General features: G+C 36.7%; 4 protein-coding genes across 10 annotated transcripts in view; 1 reads left to right on the plus strand and 3 right to left on the minus strand.

Moving 5' to 3' along the window:
• LOC107669360 (nuclear RNA export factor 1-like) overlaps positions 1-4,076 on the minus strand; it is an 18,706-nt gene extending 14,630 nt beyond the window's left edge. The window contains exon 1 of one of the 2 annotated variants that reach the window (XM_016461541.1): positions 3,794-4,076. In XM_016461541.1, coding sequence (XP_016317027.1) covers positions 3,794-3,827 — 34 coding nt within the window. In that variant the 5' untranslated portion in view covers positions 3,828-4,076. The remainder of the gene's footprint in view (positions 1-3,793) is intronic. The other variant, XM_016461542.1, reaches the window with a different exon arrangement.
• Positions 4,077-4,465: 389 nt separating this feature from the next.
• LOC107669384 (seipin-like) lies at positions 4,466-15,705 on the minus strand. 3 transcript variants are annotated; one of them, XM_016461585.1, is made up of 11 exons: positions 15,611-15,705; positions 11,151-11,730; positions 10,897-10,978; positions 10,486-10,629; positions 9,324-9,458; positions 8,187-8,284; positions 7,135-7,276; positions 6,973-7,054; positions 6,815-6,889; positions 5,781-5,846; positions 4,466-5,091 (listed from the first exon to the last, which is right to left on the minus strand). In XM_016461585.1, the coding sequence occupies exons 2-11, from the start codon at positions 11,465-11,467 to the stop codon at positions 4,886-4,888; spliced, it is 1,347 nt and encodes a 448-aa protein (XP_016317071.1). In that variant the 5' UTR covers positions 11,468-11,730; positions 15,611-15,705; the 3' UTR covers positions 4,466-4,885. The 3 variants fall into 3 exon arrangements, with proteins under 3 accessions (XP_016317071.1, XP_016317070.1, XP_016317069.1); XM_016461584.1 differs by lacking the exon at positions 15,611-15,705 and adding an exon at positions 13,168-13,226; XM_016461583.1 differs by lacking the exon at positions 15,611-15,705 and adding an exon at positions 12,980-13,213.
• On the plus strand, positions 14,692-17,826 carry LOC107669385 (guanine nucleotide-binding protein G(I)/G(S)/G(O) subunit gamma-3-like). Its single transcript, XM_016461586.1, has 3 exons — positions 14,692-14,889; positions 16,492-16,591; positions 17,628-17,826. Exons 2-3 carry the CDS (start codon positions 16,493-16,495, stop codon positions 17,754-17,756), a joined length of 228 nt encoding a protein of 75 aa, XP_016317072.1. The 5' UTR covers positions 14,692-14,889; position 16,492; the 3' UTR covers positions 17,757-17,826.
• A 2,421-nt stretch (positions 17,827-20,247) lies between these two features.
• On the minus strand, positions 20,248-22,160 carry LOC107669343 (barrier-to-autointegration factor-like). Of its 4 annotated transcripts, none has more exons than XM_016461512.1 (4): positions 21,978-22,160; positions 21,801-21,875; positions 21,262-21,432; positions 20,248-21,167 (listed from the first exon to the last, which is right to left on the minus strand). In XM_016461512.1, the coding sequence occupies exons 3-4, from the start codon at positions 21,385-21,387 to the stop codon at positions 21,021-21,023; spliced, it is 273 nt and encodes a 90-aa protein (XP_016316998.1). In that variant the 5' UTR covers positions 21,388-21,432; positions 21,801-21,875; positions 21,978-22,160; the 3' UTR covers positions 20,248-21,020. The 4 variants fall into 4 exon arrangements, with proteins under 4 accessions (XP_016316998.1, XP_016316996.1, XP_016316997.1 ...); XM_016461510.1 differs by having other exon boundaries at positions 21,262-21,441; positions 21,806-21,875; positions 21,978-22,159; XM_016461511.1 differs by lacking the exon at positions 21,801-21,875 and having other exon boundaries at positions 21,978-22,159.
• Between the last annotated feature and the right edge of the window lie 985 nt (positions 22,161-23,145).

A 23,145-nucleotide genomic window follows, 5' to 3' on the forward strand; every position in this document is an offset into this window, starting at 1 on the left:
GCACTGCCCGCTGTTCTTCTCCCTGTCTCACTCCCAGCTGGAAGGGGATGCTCTGACATCGCACTGGCCAGCAGCCAGACCGTATGCATTCCTCCGATCAAGATAATGCAGCTGGTGATATTCAAGATCAGGGAGGAGGAGGCTTCGGTGACACTCGTCGCCCCGAACTGGCCGAACCAGCCTTGGTTCCTGGAGCTGACAAAGCTGCTGGTGGCGCCACCCTGGCCGATCCCCATCAGGAAGGATCTGCTGTCTCAAACGAGCGGCTCGGTGTGGCACCCCAACTCGGAGTTATTGAGCCATCATATGTGGCTGCTTCGGGGATATCAGAGGAGCTGACCGCCCTGCATTCTCGTGTGCTTGATACGCTCTCGGAGGCGCGGGCGCCCTCCACGAGGCGTTTGTATGCTCTAAAATGGGGAGTGTTTGTGAAATGGTGCCATGATGTTCATATCGACCCGGCTGCTTGCTCCGTGTCGGATGTGCTGCGTTTTCTACAGTACAGACTGGATAGTGGATCTCTGCCATCAACACTGAAAGTCTACGTGGCCGCTATTGCCTCATTTCGTTCCCCGCTGGGCGGGCAATCGATCGGTAGGCACGCGCTGGTGGTGAGTTGTACTCAGTGCAGCTCCTGCTATTCAATGTCTAATTCGATTGGTGTACCATCATCATCTTATGTGTTATACTGCTGCTTAACACCGTTATCTCTGTGCAGCCCCCCCTCACAATACTGTGGTTGTTCTTGCTTCTGCCCTGTTTCTCAGCGCAGCATACGTTATCACTGACCCGATATGCAAATTTCATATACCTGGGCTTTAGGTGCTCATTGGCTTGTCTCCACCTATCAGCTGCGAGCCCGCCTAGCAAGCGTCGCTATTGGTTGTGGGAATTGTGTTCTCTATCGTCACTGAGTATGTGACTTGTACAGGCTGCTCAAAGCCTCTCTCACGGCGGGATTGAATATCGTTCCCATAACGGAGAAATATCTCCGTGATGTCTCGTGAAAGCTCGAGAGGGAACGCTCCGGTTACTATCGTAACCTCGGTTCCCTGAGAGCGGGAACGAGACATCACGGTGGTCGCCGTGTTCGCTGCTCGATCAGCTAAGCGGCGTTCAGTATCAGATTCTGACATAATTGTCTCGTGCACCGCATTTTATACTGCCTCTCGAGCACGTCAGTATTTGCATGCTATTTGCATACTTCGCGACAATTGGCCAGTCATTTGGACTGGCGTGAGCCAATAGGACTCCAGGAAAGGTTGGAGTTCCGGAGAAATGTCTCCGTGATGTCTCGTTCCCGCTCTCAGGGAACCGAGGTTACGATAGTAACCGGAGATGATCATTACATATGCCATTACTTGGAAGTATGCCTGAAACCAGTTTCTTTAGTCATACACAAAAATGTTACTCAACTGACTATTGTGTTTCACAGGAGTTAAACTCTATAAAGCAGTATTTGATACATGAATTCCTAAAATATCTAAATTCTCATCATCTTAAGACATATTATTGGAAGATTTTTGTTTCTGTTGTTTTGTTTTAAAGGTTCAATAAACTGATCCATTTCAAAAAACGACATTTTCTGAGTACTATTTCATGTAAGTCTTTACAGGATTAACCAGATGTAGACACAGTGCATTGCTGTAGGTCTGAGAAACAATGAAGGCAATGCAATTTGCCATAAGGCTCCACTGAGGTTATTTTATTCACAATATTCACAAAATATTAGTGCTTCAGGTTGGCCAATATCAAAGCAGTTCAACATGACCTCAACACATTATCCACATTATCACAGTTCACCCCGATCAATTTTATTTTCTTTCACAAAACCACGAAGTATAACATAAAATTCGGCGAAATCAGTTTGGATAATGCGTTTACTGTTTGTCTAAACTAACAGCTAACAACAAAAACACATCGCGCACCTACAAAAACAAAAGCTAGCTGGCTATATGTTACTTCTGTAAATTAGAGTAGCGTTACACGATGACAAACCAGTTAGAAAACGGTCTTTGAGAAGCAATAAAATTAATAAAATTGTTATCTAACCCGTATTAATGTCAAAGAATTTAACTGGCTGTGAGCGCTTTCGCTAACGGCGCTAACGGCTCATTATAGTAGCGCGAGTCGTCCGCTGTCGCCATCTTTTAAGAAGGCTTTAACGCTACTTTAAATTTAAAATATAGGATTTCCAGTCGTCGTTTTCCTTTTTTTTTTTAAATAAAACGAAATTAAGAGAAATAAAGATACATTCTTTGTAAACTTGCTATATGCTATTGTTGCTGTTGTCTGCCCTGTACTCAGTGCAGCTCCTGCTATTCAATGTCTAATTCGATTGGTGTACCATCATCATCTTATGTGTTATACTGCTGCTTAACACCGTTATCTCTGTGCAGCCCCCCCTCACAATACTGTGGTTGTTCTTGCTTCTGCCCTGTTTCTCAGCGCAGCATACGTTATCACTGACCCGATATGCAAATTTCATATACCTGGGCTTTAGGTGCTCATTGGCTTGTCTCCACCTATCAGCTGCGAGCCCGCCTAGCAAGCGTCGCTATTGGTTGTGGGAATTGTGTTCTCTATCGTCACTGAGTATGTGACTTGTACAGGCTGCTCAAAGCCTCTCTCACGGCGGGATTAAATATCGTTCCCATAACGGAGAAATGTCTCCGTGATGTCTCGTGAAAACTCGAGAGGGAACGTCTCCGGTTACTATCGTAACCTCGGTTCCCTGAGAGTGGGAACGAGACATCATGGAGGTCGCCGTGTTCGCTGCTCGATCAGCTAAGCGGCGTTCAGTATCAGATTCTGACATAATTGTCTCGTGCACCGCATTTTATACTGCCTCTCGAGCACGTCAGTATTTGCATGCGATTTGCATACTTCGCGACAATTGGCCAGTCATTTGGACTGGCGTGAGCCAATAGGACTCCAGGAAAGGTTGGAGTTCCGGAGAAATGTCTCCGTGATGTCTCGTTCCCGCTCTCAGGGAACCGAGGTTACGATAGTAACCGGAGATGATCATTACATATGCCATTACTTGGAAGTATGCCTGAAACCAGTTTCTTTAGTCATACACAAAAATGTTACTCAACTGACTATTGTGTTTCACAGGAGTTAAACTCTATAAAGCAGTATTTGATACATGAATTCCTAAAATATCTAAATTCTCATCATCTTAAGACATTATTGGAAGATTTTTGTTTCTGTTGTTCTGTTTTAAAGGTTCAATAAACTGATCCATTTCAAAAAACGACATTTTCTGAGTACTATTTCATGTAAGTCTTTACAGGATTAACCAGATGTAGACACAGTGCATTGCTGTAGGTCTGAGAAACAATGAAGGCAATGCAATTTGCCATAAGGCTCCACTGAGGTTATTTTATTCACAAATATATCTCGATATTAGTGCTTCAGGTTGGCCAATATCAAAGCAGTTCAACATGACCTCAACACATTATCACCATGTGGTCAGTTCACCCCGATCAATTTTATTTTCTTTCACAAAACCACGAAGTATAACATAAAATTCGGCGAAATCAGTTTGGATAATGCGTTTACTGTTTGTCTAAACTAACAGCTAACAACAAAAACACATCGCGCACCTACAAAAACAAAAGCTAGCTGGCTATATGTTACTTCTGTAAATTAGAGTAGCGTTACACGATGACAAACCAGTTAGAAAACGGTCTTTGAGAAGCAATAAAATTGTGAATAATCTTATCTAAACCGTATTAATGTCAAAGAATTTAACTGGCTGTGAGCGCTTTCGCTAACGGCTCAAACTTACCATTATAGTAGCGCGAGTCGTCCGCTGTCGCCATCTTTTAAGAAGGCTTTAACGCTACTTTAAATTTAAAATATAGGATTTCCAGTCGTCGTTTTCCTTTTTTTTTTAAATAAAACGAAATTAAGAGAAATGAAGATACATTCTTTGTAAACTTGCAAGATCGGAAGAGACCCTTTCTTGCCAGTGTTTTGTGCGAGAATAACGTCTCAAACACAGCTGCGCCACGTTCTTCTTCGAATGCCCATGAATGGAGTGTTTTCGCGTCACATCACTATTGCCTCCTAGTGTTAGACAGCAAGAGTGATTACAACACAATGGATAAGCATTTGCTTTAATGTCTGATTTATTCAATAAACAAAAAAGCATTTAAAAAAACATATGAAGGAGAATATGAAATTCGCACATTCTGCCTTTCATAATAATTTAATGATATGTTCAAAATCTCTATGCAAAGAATATAGCAGATATACCAGTAAATCTTTGGTTAGAGTGGACAAATACACATGAACCACTAATATAATTTAATTAAATAAATATTAAAAATAAAAACACCATATCTTTCCATATTAGGATTAATATTCCATGTAGTACTGGAATAATATTGTATACAGTAGCAGTAATAATAGTAATTATTATTATTTATATAATTCTTATTATTTTTGCATTTTCGGCTTTTGAATAACTGAAACTGATTAAACAAATCATTTAATATCCCTAGAAATTGAGTGGAACTGTTTAGCCATGTTAAAGATTGTGAGAACATCAATGACACATTTAAACACTTAGTTACACTTTACATGCAAAAACGATATTGTAACAGAACCACAGACCAGATTAAAGCATGGCAGGACTCTAGAGGTGACTTTTATGTCCTATAGTAAGTAATCAGCTAAAGGAGAACAATAGCAGCAGAGCAGGAAATTCTCTTTAGCTTCACATCAGCTCCACGAGGTAAACTGGTTTCTAAATGCATCTGAAATACTCATTGCATTGCAAAAGGAATGTGTCAAATATGCTAGCTATGAGTCATCTAATGTGCTCTAATATGTAACAGGATGCATGTGCGTTTATGGTCACTCCAGAGTTTTGAGCTCAGAGCCTCATCCAGGGTCCATGCCTTTGTCTAAGGCTGGCCTCGCAGTCTGAGGACTGCGGTTGGGTAGTTTCTTCATCTTGAGTCCCATTTCCTATTCCTGTTGCCCCCTGCTCATGATCTGGGTCCTCCTCACTCAAACTGGTCTCTGCAATATGAGGAGCCTCGAGGAAAATGGGACCTTCATCTATAGAGGAGTCCTGAGCTGTTGAAGAAAACATTAACCAGTGATCATTAAGAATGGACTTGTTCTATAAACTACATTGCAGTTTGGGGTCAGGAGTTTTTTTTTTTTTTTAAGAAATTAAAACATTAATTCAGCAAGAACACATTAAATTGATATCGGTGATATTTGATATCAATTGATATAGTGCCATTAAACATTTATAAGGTTACAAAAGATTTCTATTTCTAATAAATGCTCTTCTTTGAACCGTTTATTCATCAAAGAATCCTGAAAAACTGTATCACAAAAATATTAAGAAGCACGTCTCTTTTCAAAATTGATAATATTAAGAAATGTTTCCTGAGCATCAAATCAGCATATTCAAATGATTTCTGAAGGATCATGTGACACTGAAGACTGGAACAATGCCTGCTGAAAATTCAGCTTTGCCATCACAGGAATAAATTACATTTTGAAATATATTCAAACAGAAGTTTTTTTTATATAACTGTAATAATATTTTACAATATTAATAATAAATTATATTTTAAAATACATTAAAATAGAAAAGGTATTTTAAATTGTACAAATATTTCACATTACTGTTTTTACCGTATTTTTGATCGTCTTGGTGAACATCAATGACTTTTCATAAACATTTTAAAAATCTTACAGACCCCAAAGTGTTCTTATTCTATTCTTCTTATGTTTTAAGTTCATATTTTTACCAGCTTCATCCTCCTGCAGGTGATTCAGGTCCTCTGTCCCAATCGCACTAGGAGTGTCCAACTCACCTGCACAAACAAACATGATCTGTATGATTCTTCACTGACATTATCACTGCATTTATTGTGCATATAATGTGCATTTAATCTGTAATGTTCTGCCTGAGATTCCCTGGGTTCACCACTGGATGACACAATTTCAACGCTAGATCACTTCTCCTTTGTTAGAGACTTGTAGCACTCACACCTGTATTAAAGGTCCCATGGCATGAAAATTTCACTTTATGAGGTTTTTTAACATTAATATGAGTTCCCCTAGCCTGCCTATGGTCCCCCAGTGGCTAGAAATGGCGATAGGTGTAAACCGAGCCCTGGGTACCTGCTTTGCCTTTGAGAAAATGAAAGCTCAGATGGCCCAATCTGGAATTTTCCCTTTATGTCGTCATACGGGGAAAGGTTACCTCCCCTTTCTCTGCTTTGCCTGCCCAGAGAATTTGGCCCGCCCATGAGAAAATGAGCTACTACCGTGCGAGGCGAGCGCAATATTTTTTTTTCCTCAAGAGACATCATGGCTTGCAAACGAGCGAAGCATGGCAGTTGCCCCGCCTCTCTCCTCCTCATTAGCATTTAAAGCTACAGACACAGAAATGGCACGTCCTAAGGAAAGCTCATTGTGGGACTGGCTCGTAGTGGCTGAAATTCTGCACCAAGGCTGAATTTCGGGAAAGAGACTTCAGATACAGTACTAGGGACCACTTAGGCCTATATAAAAGCATCCAAAAAGCAGCATGTCATGGGACCTTTAAATCACTCCTAATAGCCAATCTTATTTAAAGGCCTCACTGCCAATTGTTCTTGTTCAGTCCTGATGTCTGCTTGAGCATGTTGCTACCAAGGAATTGTGATTAGAGATTTTCCTTCCAGTGGTAAGCACCAAGGATATTCACACCACAGACCTAGGTTCGATCCCCATCTGGATAATAACAATAATACAGAGATCTACTGCATCAGTTTAATAAATTTCCAACTTGTCGCACCTTTGTTTTGACTGGTTCGTTTGGTTCGTTGTGGTGGATCTGCCAGTTCACCGTTATCTCCTCCATACTTCATGACTGGGGGACAGTGGAAGAATTGCATAGTAGTGACTGATCTGTTTGGTTGAAATGATCATGTGTGAGTGATTGTGGCTTCTTACTAGGAGTGCTGGCGGATGAGTGCATACGTTTCCGTGCTTCTTCCCTCCTCTGCTGAAGACGCGTCGAGTCTCCCATCATCACCTATGTATGTAAACAGACGACATCCAATGGAAATGTGACAGCATGAAGGTTAAATAAATTAGGCAGACAGATGGTCTTACCTTCACTCTGACCTGATCGGGGGGATAGAGCCCTCCCCAGATGAACTGCAAGTAACTGAAAAGCAAAATGACACTGAGGAAGGTGAAGTTACTCGCCACCCCAACAATTGCAGACATCACAGGGAAATTATGCAGGAGGTATCTGTAGCAAAAGAGAAGAAAATTGCAGGATGGTCATGGGGAAGTCTTGAGCTGAAAGTGAGAAGCATCACTTGACGGAACATGAATAGTCAAATAAACCAATAAAACCAAACTAGGGATGCACGATATTATCGGACCAATATCGGAATCGATGTAAATATCGGCATCGGCCCGATATGAAAAATTATGCTGATATGTCTTGCCGATAAGAGGAATACATTAACTCACATGTGCTCAGGGTGTGCTAGCGATTAGATCACATCAGCATTGTGGCTCATTCTTGAAGCAAAGTTTTGCCTGAATGATGAGTTTCTGATTAAATAAAGCAGTAGTTGATGCCATAAAATCATGAGTATGTTTTGATTTAAAGGTCAGAAGCTATAGCTTACATGAACAAAAATAAATAAATCACAAACAAACACAAATTAAATTATTTTATATATACTGATTGATTCATTAATGTGTAATATGTTATTTTTGTAACTAATTATGAGCTCTAAATGATTTTCAGAATATTTACAATTCTTCTGCTTTAGACCATTAAAAAAATTTTAAATCTTAAAATAAAATGTTAAGGTTACCACTGCATCTTTCTGAAAAAAAAAAATGCAGCGATTGGATATAGTTTATTTATAGTTATTTTCAAATCTTCAATGTACTGTCATTAGAACTTCAAAGAACTTAATTATTGTTTAATTATAACAAATAAGTTATTTTTAAAAACTAACTTGCTTATAATAATTAAAAATAATTTGCTTATAATTTCTGCACAGGAGAGACTTGGTGCTATTTCCAAACAAAATAAATATAATGGTATCGGCATCGGCCAAAATGAGTAGAAAAATATCGGCATATAAGATATCGGCAAAAATCCAATATCATGCATCCCTAAACCAAACCATTGCAAATACCTAATGCCAGTGAAGAAGGCATGGATCCTGAGCTGGGCAGAATAAATCTGGACCTTGCGGGATTGAATCTCAATCACTGCGCCAACGGCAGGCTGGTACTGTGGAGGACAGACCAATATAATGAATGATTTTTGTTAATACAAATTAGGGCTGGGCAATATAGCTAAAAAATGTATCAACGATATAATGTTTCATATCGTTCGGTATCGATAATTATTGACATTTTTTATAACCTTTTTTAAAACAAAGAGCAATAGAAAAAAAACGTTTAAATTTAACCACTGTATTTTTAAATTAACCCAATTTATTGAGACAAACAACAAATATTTTTTTGTTTTAATAGTCGAACACAAAATAACAATTAAACAAATATCTAATTTAATTTGATTAAATAGGTCTGAAGGAAACTTTTGGCTCGTCTCCCGAGGCCACAGGAGGGCGCAATGAGCAAAATAATGCAGCACATTACATTGCCAACGCAAAGGAAATAACTGTCTATAAAAAACCGTGCATTACGTCTAAATTAACTCATATAAATCAAACATAATTTCGTAAATTGCATAAACAATTATGAACAAAACAGCATCATGTATTTATGCATTGCTTAATACAAAGAGCCGAATCGCCCATCACGCAGATTGCATTTAAAAACATAAGAGACGCAGTGAAAAGGAATAAACCTCCACAAATTGACGTGTGGGGTGTTTTCTGAAAGTTTAAACTGTTTTAACTTTGCATGGCTTTCTATAAATCTCTCGTGTGAGACGTGAGAGCAGCAGTCATATTTGTCCGTCTAAAAAATGCGCTGAATATGCGTTCTGTGTGAATGGCTTGGTTTCAGTTTTAAACAATCTCCTCATCACAGGCAGGCACAGCACTCAATTCAGCATGTGTTCGTGTTTGTGTGTGCAGTCTGCGTCACTCATAGCACGTGCCTATATCATGCGCTATATCGAACATTTTTTCTATCGTAATCGAAGAGGGTGTACCGTCAATATATATCGATACCGTTTTATCGCCCAGGCCTAATACAAATTTTAGAAATTTATGATACCTAGATATGTACTCTTGACATGAATAATCTGAAAAATGTCAATGACATGTTTCAATGTCAAAGCTCACATTTTACAAACTTACAAAGTCGGATTTGAAATCTGGTAAGAGCTCCACCTCGATGAGCTGTTTCTGCTCAGACACACCTGTGAGCAAGAGGGGTGAGAACAGCAGCGTGCTCATGGTCTGCAGCAGATTAGAACGGTAGTGCAGCATTGTCTGATGGGAAAAAAAACAAGACACAAGTAAATATGCGGTAAACAGCCATTTACTGACAGGTATTCTAATATAAAAGGTCGACTGTAGGTCCATAAACATCAAATGTGAATCTAAATCAGACTGAAGATGGACAACACATTCCACACTACCACAGACTTGAGTGCATCTGAAACCAAATAAAATTTGGGATTTTTGCAGTTTGTAAGATTTTGTTTTAAGAGACATTTCTTACGCTCACCAAGGCTGCATTTATTTAATCAAAACTACAGTAAAAACATAATGTGAAATATTATTAAAATTTAAAATAACTTTTTTTCTATTTTAATATATTTAACATGATATTTATTTATGTGATGGCAAAGCTGAATTTTCAACAGCTATTACTCCAGTCTTCAGTGGCACATGATCCTTCAGAAATCGTTCTAATATTCTGCTTGGATGCTCATAAAATGTTTCGTATTATCAAAATTTAAAAGTTCATTTTTTTTAATCTGCTTAATTTTTTTTTTTTTTCAGGATTCTTCAATGAATAGAAAGCTCAGAAGAACAGCATTTATCTGTAATAGGATTTTTTCATTACAATGTAAAAGTCTTTACTGACACTTTTGAATAAGTTAATGAGACCTTGCTTAATAAAATTATTAATTTCTTTAAAAAAATAATAATAATAATTTGGAACAGTAGTGTATACCAGCTAATTTCCCTATCTTTATATTTAGATTACATTTGCCATCACCTAAAGCTCACTAAAAGTTAACACAAATAATGTAAAAACACAAATAAATGAATAATAATTGCTGTTAAATCTTTAGCAAATCTCAAAATGAATATCCATTTTCATACTCTACATTTTAATGTTGTGATGCCTAAGTTCACTTTTAGCACTTATCAGAACTTATCAGATTATTGATATAATTTAATATTATTTAAATTGCTGTTATGTTTATCAACAGCTGTCTTCACAACCAAAACAACATAAACAACAATTAATTTTGAGGGAGCCGTCTGCACCATGGTCTGCACTCACTGAGCGGGACACCGACTGAACGACTGTCCCATCAGTGGTATAGCATGACATTTTGACCATGAACATGCCAAGCTGTTCGTTCACAGGAGATTCAGGCATTTCCAGCTCCAGAGAGATCCTGTAGGCCTGACCAGACATCATCACCTACCAGAAACAGTCAAGCCAATACAATTAGCTGTACATATGAACGAAAATCCATTTTTAAACTCATTGTGCATACATTAGTTATGCAATATACAAGTATTATAGTTTTCTTGTGCATCATTAATGGGCTTGTTAGATAATGTTTACAGCAAAGCTTTAAAGGATATTCATTGCATGTATATTTAGCTAATGTCGAAAAAACCTGTAAAAACATGTCTATAATTTGTGTAATTCATTATAATTTGATTAGAATTAGAATTTGTCTACCTGGTCTCTTCCATTCTTCAAGAGTGAGACGTTAGCCATGGGGAAAGAACAGAGGACTGAATCTGAAGCATCGCAATCTGTCCTGTAAGAAACGGAGGGGAGAAGAATCAACCACAATGCAATGTGAACTCCAGTAATGCCTCCAACAGTATTTGTTCATTGGACCAAACTAATTAAGAACCCAGTCATGCGCAAACAGGCCATTGTAAAAAACAATACAGGGATGTTCCCGATCAGCCCTGACGTGTCTGTACCTGTAGAAGAAGTGTACTGGTGTGGAGAAGCTGACACTGGGCATGTAGGAATAGTAGAAGCTTCCATACAGGAAGATGGAGACCCACAGAAGAAGCACCAGGACACAGAACAGGATGGCAGCCCTTAGAAGTGTCCTGCGAGCTCTCAGCAGAGTCACCGCTGCCACATCCTGGAGCCAAAGCAGTAACGGCCCCATTGCTGCTCCCATAGCCGGCAATCCTTCGGTGTCACGTCCAGACGTGGATCCTCTGATTTCACGGTGCCTGCCCGTCAGCCCTCCCACTGCAGGCAAAGGGGTCTTTCCCTCTTTACTCATGCAAACCTCCTCACACGCTATCCAATAATATGTCCAGTCTGCATCACTACATCTAATAATTCTTGTAATCTATAGTCAGAATTGATGGTTTGAAAATACAGGGGGGTTAAAAGCTCATAACACAAATTTGACCAAAGTCACATTTGGATCTAGTTGTCATTAGACCTCGTTCTGTGACTAAAGACATGCCAGTTTCTTATCTGATGATATGAATTTGCTTTTCCAGCTTTCTTCTGTTATTGCCAATGAAGTCACAGAGAGCCCTAAAAAAGCAATGAGAGAGGAAAAAAAACAGAATTAAACACATCAATTATATTATAATTGCAAAGTAACTGCAATAATATACACAACAAACATTAAATAGCACATTTATACTTTTTTTGAGATGAAGACATGACCAAATTAATCATTTTTTAAACCTCTCAGAATACAAATCATATTGTACTGTGCACTGTAAAAAAAATACTATATTTGTAAAAAAAATATATACTATAAATTGCAATATTTTTTTTTGTTTATGCACATTTTTATACTCATATATTCTTATATACTTTTAAATACATACAAACACACACACACATATATATATATATATATATATATATACAGGTGCATCTCAATAAATTATAATGTCGTGGAAAAGTTCATTTATTTCAGTAATTCAACTCAAATTGTGAAACTCGTGTATTAAATAAACTCAATGCACACAGACTGAAGTAGTTTCAGTCTTTGGTTCTTTTAATTGTGATGATTTTGGCTCACATTTAACAAAAACCCACCAATTCACTATCTCAACAAATTACAATATGGTGACATGCCAGTCAGCTAATCAACTCAAAACAACAGCAAAGGTTTCCTGAGCCTTCAAAATGGTCTCTCAGTTTGGTTCACTAGGCTACACAATCATGGGGAAGACTGCTGATCTGACAGTTGTCCAGAAGACAATCATTGACACCCTTCACAAGGAGGGTAAGCCACAAACATTCATTGCCAAAGAAGCTGGCTGTTCACAGAGTGCTGTATCCAAGCATGTTAACAGAAAGTTGAGTGGAAGGAAAAAGTGTGGAAGAAAAAGATGCACAACTAACCGAGAGAATTTGAAAATTGATAAACTTTTTTTGACCCACTTCAAATGTTTAGAGAGACGCATCTGTATATACATATATATATATATATATATATAGTGTGTGTGTCGTCCTCTGTGAAGCAGAGACTAATTCATTCATTGCTTGTAATTAATGCAGCATAATGTATTTTTGTACATTTAACAGTCTGACACGAATTACAGCAAAACAATAATGCGGTAAAATATGAAAGAAAAAAACACCAGGATAAAAAGATGTGCAGTGTCATTTCAGCTTGTCCTTTACATACAATTGTATCTTTAAAACTTATTTGTAGTCTCTCTGAACTGGATATTAAGTGCTTTCCTGTCTCCATTCCGCAGTTTATCTTACACTGATGTCTTTATCAGTTAAGTACATTATATTGAAATATAAACCGCAAACTCACCTACTTTAATTCGAACATACGCCATGAACAAATACATATTTATGCTTCAGAATACACTAATGAACAACCCCTTTCTCTTCCTTCCCTCTGACTGTTCTGTGCTAGTGACGCATAATTTATGCATTTCAGGGAAGAGCAATTGATCTCCAAATCATATTTAAACAAAAGCGAAAAATAATGTTTCTCACGTTCTATCTATAGATCAGAGAAAAACAACGATCTGTTTAACTCAGTGTCGCCTCTGCTGGTGTGACAGAAACACATGTACGGCAACATAAGAGGTACAAAATATACTGTTCGATGCGTTTGCGTGTCTGCATCGGCGCTGCCTATGTAGTGCAATTTATGTTATTCATTCGAATTGTTTGCTTACAGAAAATCAGTTTTGATTTATATGGATGTATTTTTATCAAATACTTTAGCTTTTTTAGCAAACAAATCTTTTTATTGCAAGAAAAGAAACATCACCACAATGAAATACAATAACATAAAGCAAAAAAGAAAGGGAAAAGAAAAAACAGAAACAAGTAACAATGACACCTTAATCAGTAAAAACAAACAAAAAAAAACAGTGAAACCTGTTATTCTTATTATCATATTAGAATTAATTCATTAATTAATTTGTTTATTTTTTATTTACAATGTAACACAAATAAATTAACAACAATATACAATAGCATGGCAACTGCGAGAAAAATAAAGAAATATATCTTTCAACCAAAAGTTTATATCACATTTTTAAAAAGCAGATAGACAACAACTTTCCAAAGAAGTTCTGCCAAAGAGATAAAACCTGATGGTAGAATAAATGAAGCAAAGTCTCTTCTTCAACTTACACAGAATACACATACGTTAGAGCAAATAGTCTATAAACAATAAGGGTCAATGGCGTGACAAATTTTTAAGAAATTCAAAAATACAATGAAATGAAATGAGATAATGAAATTAAATTGTCTGAAACCACACATTTTTTTGTTATATAAAGAGCATGTTCTTTCTACTTTGTTACACATTCAATTACATGTTTGTTGAAAATAGTATAAACATTTTGTATAAAATGTATAAAGTCGTCATAAATAAAACATTACATTTCTTCTTTTTATCATCTTGGACATCTTCATTGGTGAACCATGAATCAAGAACATGTTAAAACTTGCCGACCGCCATTAAGAACCCCTTTATTCTTTCTTTATATCCACCAAATGTTCCAGATAACAGTATTTTCATTTCTCAGGAGGAAACTAGGTGGCAGATTTGCAACAAAGTGAGTGTAACATGAGAATGAATGCAGTTGGAGGGTGGAGTGATGTAAAAATGTGGGGGGTTTAAGATCTTAACCAAGGTGGGAGAGACCACTGAGTCAAAATGGTGCCTCAGTACAAGACACAGAGGCTGAGACTGCAGCAGTTCCCATGGTAACAGAGCAGTGAGCGGGAAGGCTCACTTATTCAGAAGCTTCAGCAACATCACCGGCAAACAACACAATAAATATTTCTTGCTATCAAATGTTTCAGTATCATTTTTGACAATATAAATCAGTTTTGTGAGACTTTAGTTTTAACACACTGCTTTACATTAATACATTTCCCTCCCCCTTCATCCACCCCATGCTGCTGGAAAGATGGTATGAGCCAGCCCGCAGAATAAATCAATCCTAATAGGGCCCCCGCCCTCTGGCTGGCACATTCCACCCACTGCAGAGGGGAGTTTTACGTATGTACCAAGAGACTGGTGTTCATTGTAGCAGAATTGCAGTGCACTGGACTGTACAGAACTGGGTAGCATCCCCACTGTCTATGAGGGTGCGGTCCGGCTGCACTGAAAGCAACAACACTGACAATTAGAGAGAGAGAGAAGGAATAAGAAAGAAGAGGAGGGAGAGATATCACCACAAGAGGAATACAGCAAGGGTAAGAAATAGAGTGAAAGGGATAAAAGAGGGTAAAAAAGGCCCAGAATGACAAAAATAGACGAATACAGCCCTGTGGTCTTTTTTATGCTTCTTGATCTCCATTCACTCCTATTTTCTTGTATACATCCTTTTAAATGTATTGCTTTCATTTCATTTCATTCATTGAAATTGATTGCATATTTTGTTTCTATATCACATTTTCATATTTTAGGGTCTTATGTTATCTGTTTGAGCAGCTGAGATTGTAACTTCTGTATCTGGCCTAGTTTTTTTTTTTTTGCTGTCTGCAACACGTGATTTCCTCATCTATAGATGCCTAAATGTTTACATTGAACCAGATTCCATTCAAAACGGCTGTTTTTCTTTTTTATTGCTCAGAATAATATGGTATATTCCATGTGGTGACTGGATCCCTGCAAGCACATCCTATGTGCAAAATGGGGCCGGCATGCCCCAATACACTGCTGAAATCCTTTTCAAAATCATTAATGCTACTCATAGACCATTTTAGGTAGATATATATTTTAGGTGTATAGTGAACTAACCCTTTAAGGTCTGTAAACTCCTCCCTTCCATAAGTTTACTCTGCTCTGATTGGTCAGCTGGCTAAGTCTGTTGTGATTGTTCTTTCCGTATACAATAAGTGTCGGAATGAAAAGGCCTGAGGATTACTTGTAAACAAAGATGCTATAAGCTTACAAAAATGGCATCAATATTACCTTATCAATTCGAGCCCAAGACCGAGGATGATTCCGATGCAGTCGCTCAACCGGAAACTCCATTGCAAGCACCACTTGATTAGGACGTTTTTCAGTGGTAAGTTTAAACTTTGTATGTGGTACTTTACGTGATGTCTTCACATCATCATCTTTCGGCAATGAAAGTGTTTGAGGGCAGGTCAGAGTGTCTGTATTTCGCGGGCAGGTGGGGATTATGCAAATGTGTTACCTTGTGACGTATACAGGTGCATCTCAATAAATTAGAATGTCGTGGAAAAGTTCATTTATTTCAGTAATTCAACTCAAATTGTGAAACTCGTGTATTAAATAAATTCAATGCACACAGAATCGACTCTTTCTTTTGAGAGACAATATCTTTATTTATCATGCACTTTTTTGATTAACAACTTTGCACACTGTTTACATTGAAGGATAACTACGTTACAAACGGCAAAAAAGATATTCTTCGAAAACCCATATGACCTGCTCTTTAACTAAAAGGACCTTATTGTAAAGTAGTATTCTCTATATTAATAGTGGTAGCATCATTTGATCAATTACACTCTTTTTTTTTATTTTTTTATTTGCATCTGGTGGAACCTTTCTATTCCAAAAAGGTTCTTGATAGTGGAAAAGGGTTCTTTAGATTATTAAAAATGTTCTTCACATTGGTTCTTTTAAGAACTGTTCACTGAAAGGTTCTTTTGGGAACCAAAAATGGTTCTTCTGTTGCATCACTGCAAAAACCCTCTTGTAGGGCAGCACAAATATACTTTTATTGGCTGGATTGTGATTATGAACTCCTTAATCAAGATGAGCATATTCATTTTTCTATTTCAAGGGGATTTTACATTGATGTCTGAGTAATTTTGTGTGTGTAGGATGAAAGGAGACACCCCTGTGAACAGCACCATGAGCGTCGGTCAGGCCAGGAAGCTGGTGGAACAGCTGAAGATTGAAGCCAGTTTTTGTCGAATCAAGGTGAGGGTTGCCATGCAAAATAACCAGAAAATGTGGCAAACATGAATCAGATCAGTGGTAATCCTGCCTGCCTAAAAATACGTCTTATTATACCAGCCTGTACGTAGCAGACTAATTTGTATAAGATGTGATCAAAGATCTGGAATCAGGTTAATTGGTATGACCTAATTCTACAATCCCCCCGGTAAAGTGTGTCCTACAAGTAGAATTTGAAGCATTCAACAGTCTTTAAGCATTGACCTCAACCTTTCATTTCACTCATACAATGTTCTATTTAATTAAAATGCTGTTTTAGCCAAGATATGAAGGTGCAGTTTATAAAGCAAGACACTACAGGCAAACCCAGTGTTTTTCAGGTGCTGGTCAATTTTTAGATTATTTTGAGGCTATTTTGTATCCATCACTTGTCTTCATTTTAGACTAGTAGAAAGAAAACACTAAAAATACCCATTTAAGTGTTAATTTGATTACACTTTATTTATTTGTGTCTATAGATTTCAGTTGCAAGCCTGTTTTCTCAAAATGAGTTTTTTCTCATATGCAAAAAAATCTCAGTAGCACTTACAAACACTAAACTTTATTTTTATTCAAATTCTGAAGGTATTTACAAAAGAGTTTGTTCATACAACGTTCGCCTGATTTACTTTATTCCTAAATATATGGTGATTTGATAGCATTTTCTGACTTATGGAGTGATCCAAAATCCTCTCTGTAAAAACTCTCTTATGTCATCAAAACAAAACAAGAATTTTTGTTCAGATTTCTCTTCTAGAAATGTATACAAATTAGTGCATATTTAATTAGATAATGCCTTATTTGCATATTGGAACATAACAATTTTAGAAAACTTGTAATACAAAACAATTATCTTAATGTACTTTAATTAACTGGGGAAAGGTGATATCTATTTTTTTTTTTTTTCTTTTACCTGATTCACCTGCAGTGTCTTACCTTAAGAACAAGACGATCAGCTTTGAATCAATAACTGTTTTAGTGCTTTTAATGTTCGGCACTGATAATCTACCTGAATTCTTAGGTGTCTAAGGCAGCGGCGGACTTGATGGCCTACTGTGATGCCCATGTATGTGAGGACCCTCTCATCACCCCCGTGCCCACTTCAGAAAACCCGTTCAGGGAGAAAAAGTTCTTCTGTGCTCTGCTCTGAACAGGGCAGAATTAGTCTCATTTAGATGATAATGATTTGTGTACGCACATCACACAACACAACACAACACAACACAACACAACACAACACAACACAACACAACACAACACAACACAACACAACACAACACAACACAACACAACACAACACAACACAACACAACACAACACAACACAACACAACACAACACAACACAACACAACACAACACAACACAACACAACACAACACAACACAACACAACACAACACAACACAACACAACACAACACAACACAACACAACACAACACTCAACGAGACACGACACAGCAAAATAAATCCCAAATTAAGCTTTAATAAATGCAAAGTGGTTTCTAAATTTCAGCGATTGACAGCGCAAAGACCAAATTTACAAAATCATACTTGTGAGGATATTTTTATTCTCCTGTTTTTTTGGGAAACCCTGTTCCTTTTCATTAAGGGGACAAAACAGCTTCAAGATTGATGCAAATTGATTAAATGAAACACACACTGATACACACATATGCAAGCACACAGTTTTTTAATCAAGCAAAAGGAAATAGGTGTGGGTCTGGATATTTCAATAATTTCACATTTTATTATATTCAAGACATTCGTTATGTTCTTCACATAGCATACTATGGTGATTTACAAATTCTGTATGTATATTTTGATTTTTGAAATGTTTTGTTTGAGGTTACTATGTACGCTGGTTGACATTTCTGATTAACTGGTAGAGCTTTTAAAGTTTAGATTATTGTGAGAAAGTGAGACTGCTAATACCTACACACAAATACCACCAGTGCATAGCACTCCTAAAGGGGTTTGTAAAATGAAATTTATGTCCTAAAATCAATTCAATTTTTCTGACCACTAAAACAAGTGGTATCTAGTCTGGAAATTAGTTTAAAAGATAAATTACTGAAGAAAAATGTAAAGAGAATATCTGTTAAAACTTGTGGTCCCAAGTAATTAAAATAATGCAGACAGAATCCAATGAAGGAATGAATAAATCTTTTAAACACAACACACTTAAGTGTACTGCTTATTGAGAAAAAATCACTATTGTTTAACCACTCAATTTAATCACTCAATTTTTTATTTTTTTTTTGGAACGGAATTTAAAGGTGACATATCATGAAAATCTGACTTTTCCAGGTTTTAAGTGCTATAATCAGGTCCCCGGTGCATCTACCAACCAAGGAAACGTGAAAAATATTAACCCAGTAACTTTGTTTTGGTAAGCCTTTTTCTGCAAGCATCTGGAAAAATTAGTGCGTCTGATTTCGCTCCCCTAGTGACATTGCAAAGGGATCTCATTATAATATTACCACCCCTTAATCTGTAAGTTTGCACCCACGGCGCTGTCATTTTGATTTCGCAAGCGACAACGGTGTAGTAGCTTTATTAAGCTTTAATAAATGCAAAGTGGTTTCTAAATTTCAGCAATTGACAGCACCAAATTGTCAAAATCATGCTTGTGAGGATATTTTTATTCTTCTGTTTTTTTTTTTTGGGGGGGGGACCAAAATAACATCAAGATTGATGCAAATTGATTAGATGAAATCACACACTGATACACACATATGCAAGCACAGTTTTTTAATCAAGCAAAAGGAAATAGGTGCGGGTCTGGATATTTAAATGATTTCAAATTTTATTATATTCAAGACATTCGTTATGTTCTTCACATAGCATATTATGGTGATTTACAAATTCTGTATGTATATTTAGATTTTTTTTAAATGTTTTGTTTGAGGTGGCTATGTACGCTGGTAGACATTTCTGATTAACTGGTAGAACTTTTAAAGTTTAGATCATTGTGAGAAGGTGAGACTGCTAATACCTACACACAAATACCACCAGTGCATAGCGCTCCTAAAGGGTTTTTTTATGTCCTAAATCCAATTTAATTTTTCTGACCACTTAAACAAAGAGGCAGAGGTATCTAGTCTCTAAGAGTTGGAAATTAGCTTAAAAGATGAATTATTGGAGAAAAATGTAAAGAGAATATCTGTCAAAACTTGTGGTCCCAAGTAACGGATTAAATGCAGACAGAATCCAATGAAGGAATGAATAAAACTTTTAAACACAACACACTTATGTGTACCGCTTATTGAGATTTAGGAGAAAAAAATAATTCACTACTGTTCTTTTTTGTTGTTGTTGAGGAAATGAATACTTTTATTCACAAAAAAAATCATAAGTGACAGTAGATTTATTATGTTACAAAATATTTCTATTTCAAATCAAAATTTAAATAAAATACACTTTTTAACTTTCTAGTCATCACTCTAGGATCACCGTTATTACAAAATTAAGCAGCATAACCGTTTTCAACATTGATAAATGTTTCTCTTAGGCAGCAAATCAACATATTAGAATGATTTCTGAAGGATCATGAGACACTGAAGACTGGAGTAACGAATACTGAAAATTCAGCTTTACGATCACAGAAAAAAAAATTACATTATATTAAAATAGAAAAGTTATTCTAAATTGTAACTACCACAAACTTTTGAACAGTAGTGTAAATTCATGATTTTTAATAATCCAAAGCAAAACAGGTAATTCCACTTGTGTAACAGGTTGAGCTGGATTGGCAATACTGTTTTTCATTCCACATACTCACCACACACCCTATAAATTATTACTTTTTGGATCATTTATTCAAAGAATTAAAATGCCAAAACACAAAAAGGTTCAAAAATAGTAGAATCATAAGAACATTTATGAGAGTTTCTTAGACCATTCATGTAGCATTTTAAACATCTGACAGCAGTTTTTTGGCTGGGGAGCATAAAAACCATATAACAAAATGATACCATTATGCATCTGATCATTTGGGAAATACATACTCAAGTTCACATAAACCTTTAAAAGTGGCACATTTTGGACACAAGTCAGTTAAAACCTTCAAACATCATAAACAGAGAAGGGGAACTATTTGTGTTGTTCTTGGCAAATGTGTATTTAGACTACTAGTGCATGTACAGCTTGAAACAGAACTGCATATGCATGGATGATTTTGTGTCACACCCCCAAAACTAAAGATCCAGTGTGAATGATGTTTGAACAACACAAAATGAGCAGTTATATTACAAGTGTACCCATCTAAAGACCTTCTAGTGCGATAATTCTATGCTAAGAATTAATATCAATACATCCAAAAATTATGTCCGAAAAGTCAAAGTGAGGTAAACGTATTCCACATACAAGTGGGAGGGAAATGAATATACAACAACAACAAAAAAAAAAAGTAAACTACAGGAAAGAGTCACACCACTCTCTCAGACAGCTATAACAGTCGCCTTGCTGTTTAATGTTGGCTCCACAAGTATCCTTCAACCATTCCCGAAACAACTCTTCATCTTTCCTCAGTACCAAGAACTGTCCTAGAACAACATATGCCTATAGGAAGAAAAACAAAAGTGAAAGAAAGAAAAATTAATGGTTTCAGTTCCATGACTACAGAGTATATATGAAACATCTTTTTACATCATACCTTGTCAAAGCCCTTCTCTTCCAATCTCTTTCCAAGAACTTCACCGATTCCTGCAAGTGCCATCACAGATTTCTCCCCCATGGGCTCTGCCACAAAGTCCTTGTGTTTTTGTGATGTTGACGACATTGTTAATTTGTATTAGAGAGGGTTGTGGGATTTCAAGTTGACTTTCTTCAGTGGCTTAAGGCAGAGAAACAGAACAAAAACATTTATGTTAGAAGGTTTGATTTCTTAATAGCCGAAAACTAACTGCACATATAATTAAAACGAAAAGGAATGCATAAAAAAACACCTATTCAACTCCAGATATAATTTCAGCTATTGCTAAAATGCCAATTTGCCTCTCATTTCTTCATGTATTATAATATATATTGTAACACTGAGAAAGGAAAGTGAAGGTAAGTTACGAGACTACAGGGAAAGCAAAAGTCAAAACTACACATAGGATTAATAATACCATCAAAAAACGCAACAGATAGATAATAGCTAATAAATAAATTGTTATGAAATTATGCAGGTGCTAAGAGTAGTCTTGGTAATTTACACGAGTTTTTGCGGTCCCGCCTCATTTCTTCGCGATCAGCGCCACACAACGACAGCTGACACGCCATTGTCTATTCATTAAAAAAAAAAAAATAATAACCTAAGTGGCAAACACAACAGTATGAACAGTACTCTTAAGCTAACGTGCAGCAGTAACATAGTTTATAGCATACCTGAACACTATCATGGAGAAATTTCAATCCTCTTCCGCAGACGCCGTGCTGTTCACAGTCTCAATGCGCCCAAAATAACTCACACAGCGCTGCTTCCTGATCCCGCCTTTAGAAAGAACAAGTGGCCTTCCGCTCTAATCATGCAGCTGTTCAGCGAGACACGGACCCCTAGTGGCTCCAGCTATTTGGTGGAACTCAAATACAAATGTAAATAGATTTTTTTTTTACACCAAATAAACACAAATTGTATATTATTAAGCGAGTTCTTCACTTTTAGTGTGTGTGTGTGGGGGGGGGGGGGGGGGGTTCCTTTTGACGAAAAAAAGTGTAAGCGTGGAAAAATGGAAGTCAGAAGCATGCAGATCATATTTATTTTGCGTTAGCATGAAGCTGCAGTTTCACAATACATGAATTAAACTTACGAATAACAGTAAAATGCTGCAAAAAAAAAATTATTGCGCTTGAAACACGATTTACACCTTTACAAAGCTTCTCTTGCGCATGCAAATTTAATTTACGCTTACAGTCTTATGTACACTTCCACAACTCTTACCCTGCGTATGCAAATCTTTTTGACGTCATTCTACCTTCATATTTTCTGGTCAAACTGACCGGGTCAGGAGAAGCGCATACTCTCAGATGAACACCAGGGGGCAGTGATACATTAAAAACAACTTCCAACAACAACGCTGACAAATGAATTTTTGTGCTAAGTATATATACACGAGGAAAACTGTTGTTGATTTACACAAATCGTTTGAACTGTAGAACTGTTGCTGCACAATTTACAAGTTTTTTTTATTAGTATCCCTACAATTTGCATTGTTCCCTAGGATGACAGTGCTTATTTTTTTGTTCAGCTGTATTTTATCATTATAAATTTATTGCAAGACTACCTACATTTTTTGGAGTGAATATTTCAGATGTCTCATTTTGATCATGCAGAACTATCATATTATGGTTGTGCAGTTACATTTTACATTTACATTTAGTCATTTAGCAGACGCTTTTATCCAAAGCGACTTACAAATGAGGACAATAGAAGCAATCAAAACTAACAAAAGAGCAACAATATGCAAGTGCAAATGACAAGTATCGTTTAGCCTAACGCAGTACACGTAGCAAGGTATATATATATATATATATATATATATATATATATATAAAC

The sequence above is a fragment of the Sinocyclocheilus anshuiensis genome, unplaced genomic scaffold (assembly GCF_001515605.1).
Source record: "Sinocyclocheilus anshuiensis isolate Anshui unplaced genomic scaffold, SAMN03320099.WGS_v1.1 scaffold180, whole genome shotgun sequence".
NCBI classification, from domain to species: Eukaryota; Metazoa; Chordata; class Actinopteri; order Cypriniformes; family Cyprinidae; genus Sinocyclocheilus; species Sinocyclocheilus anshuiensis.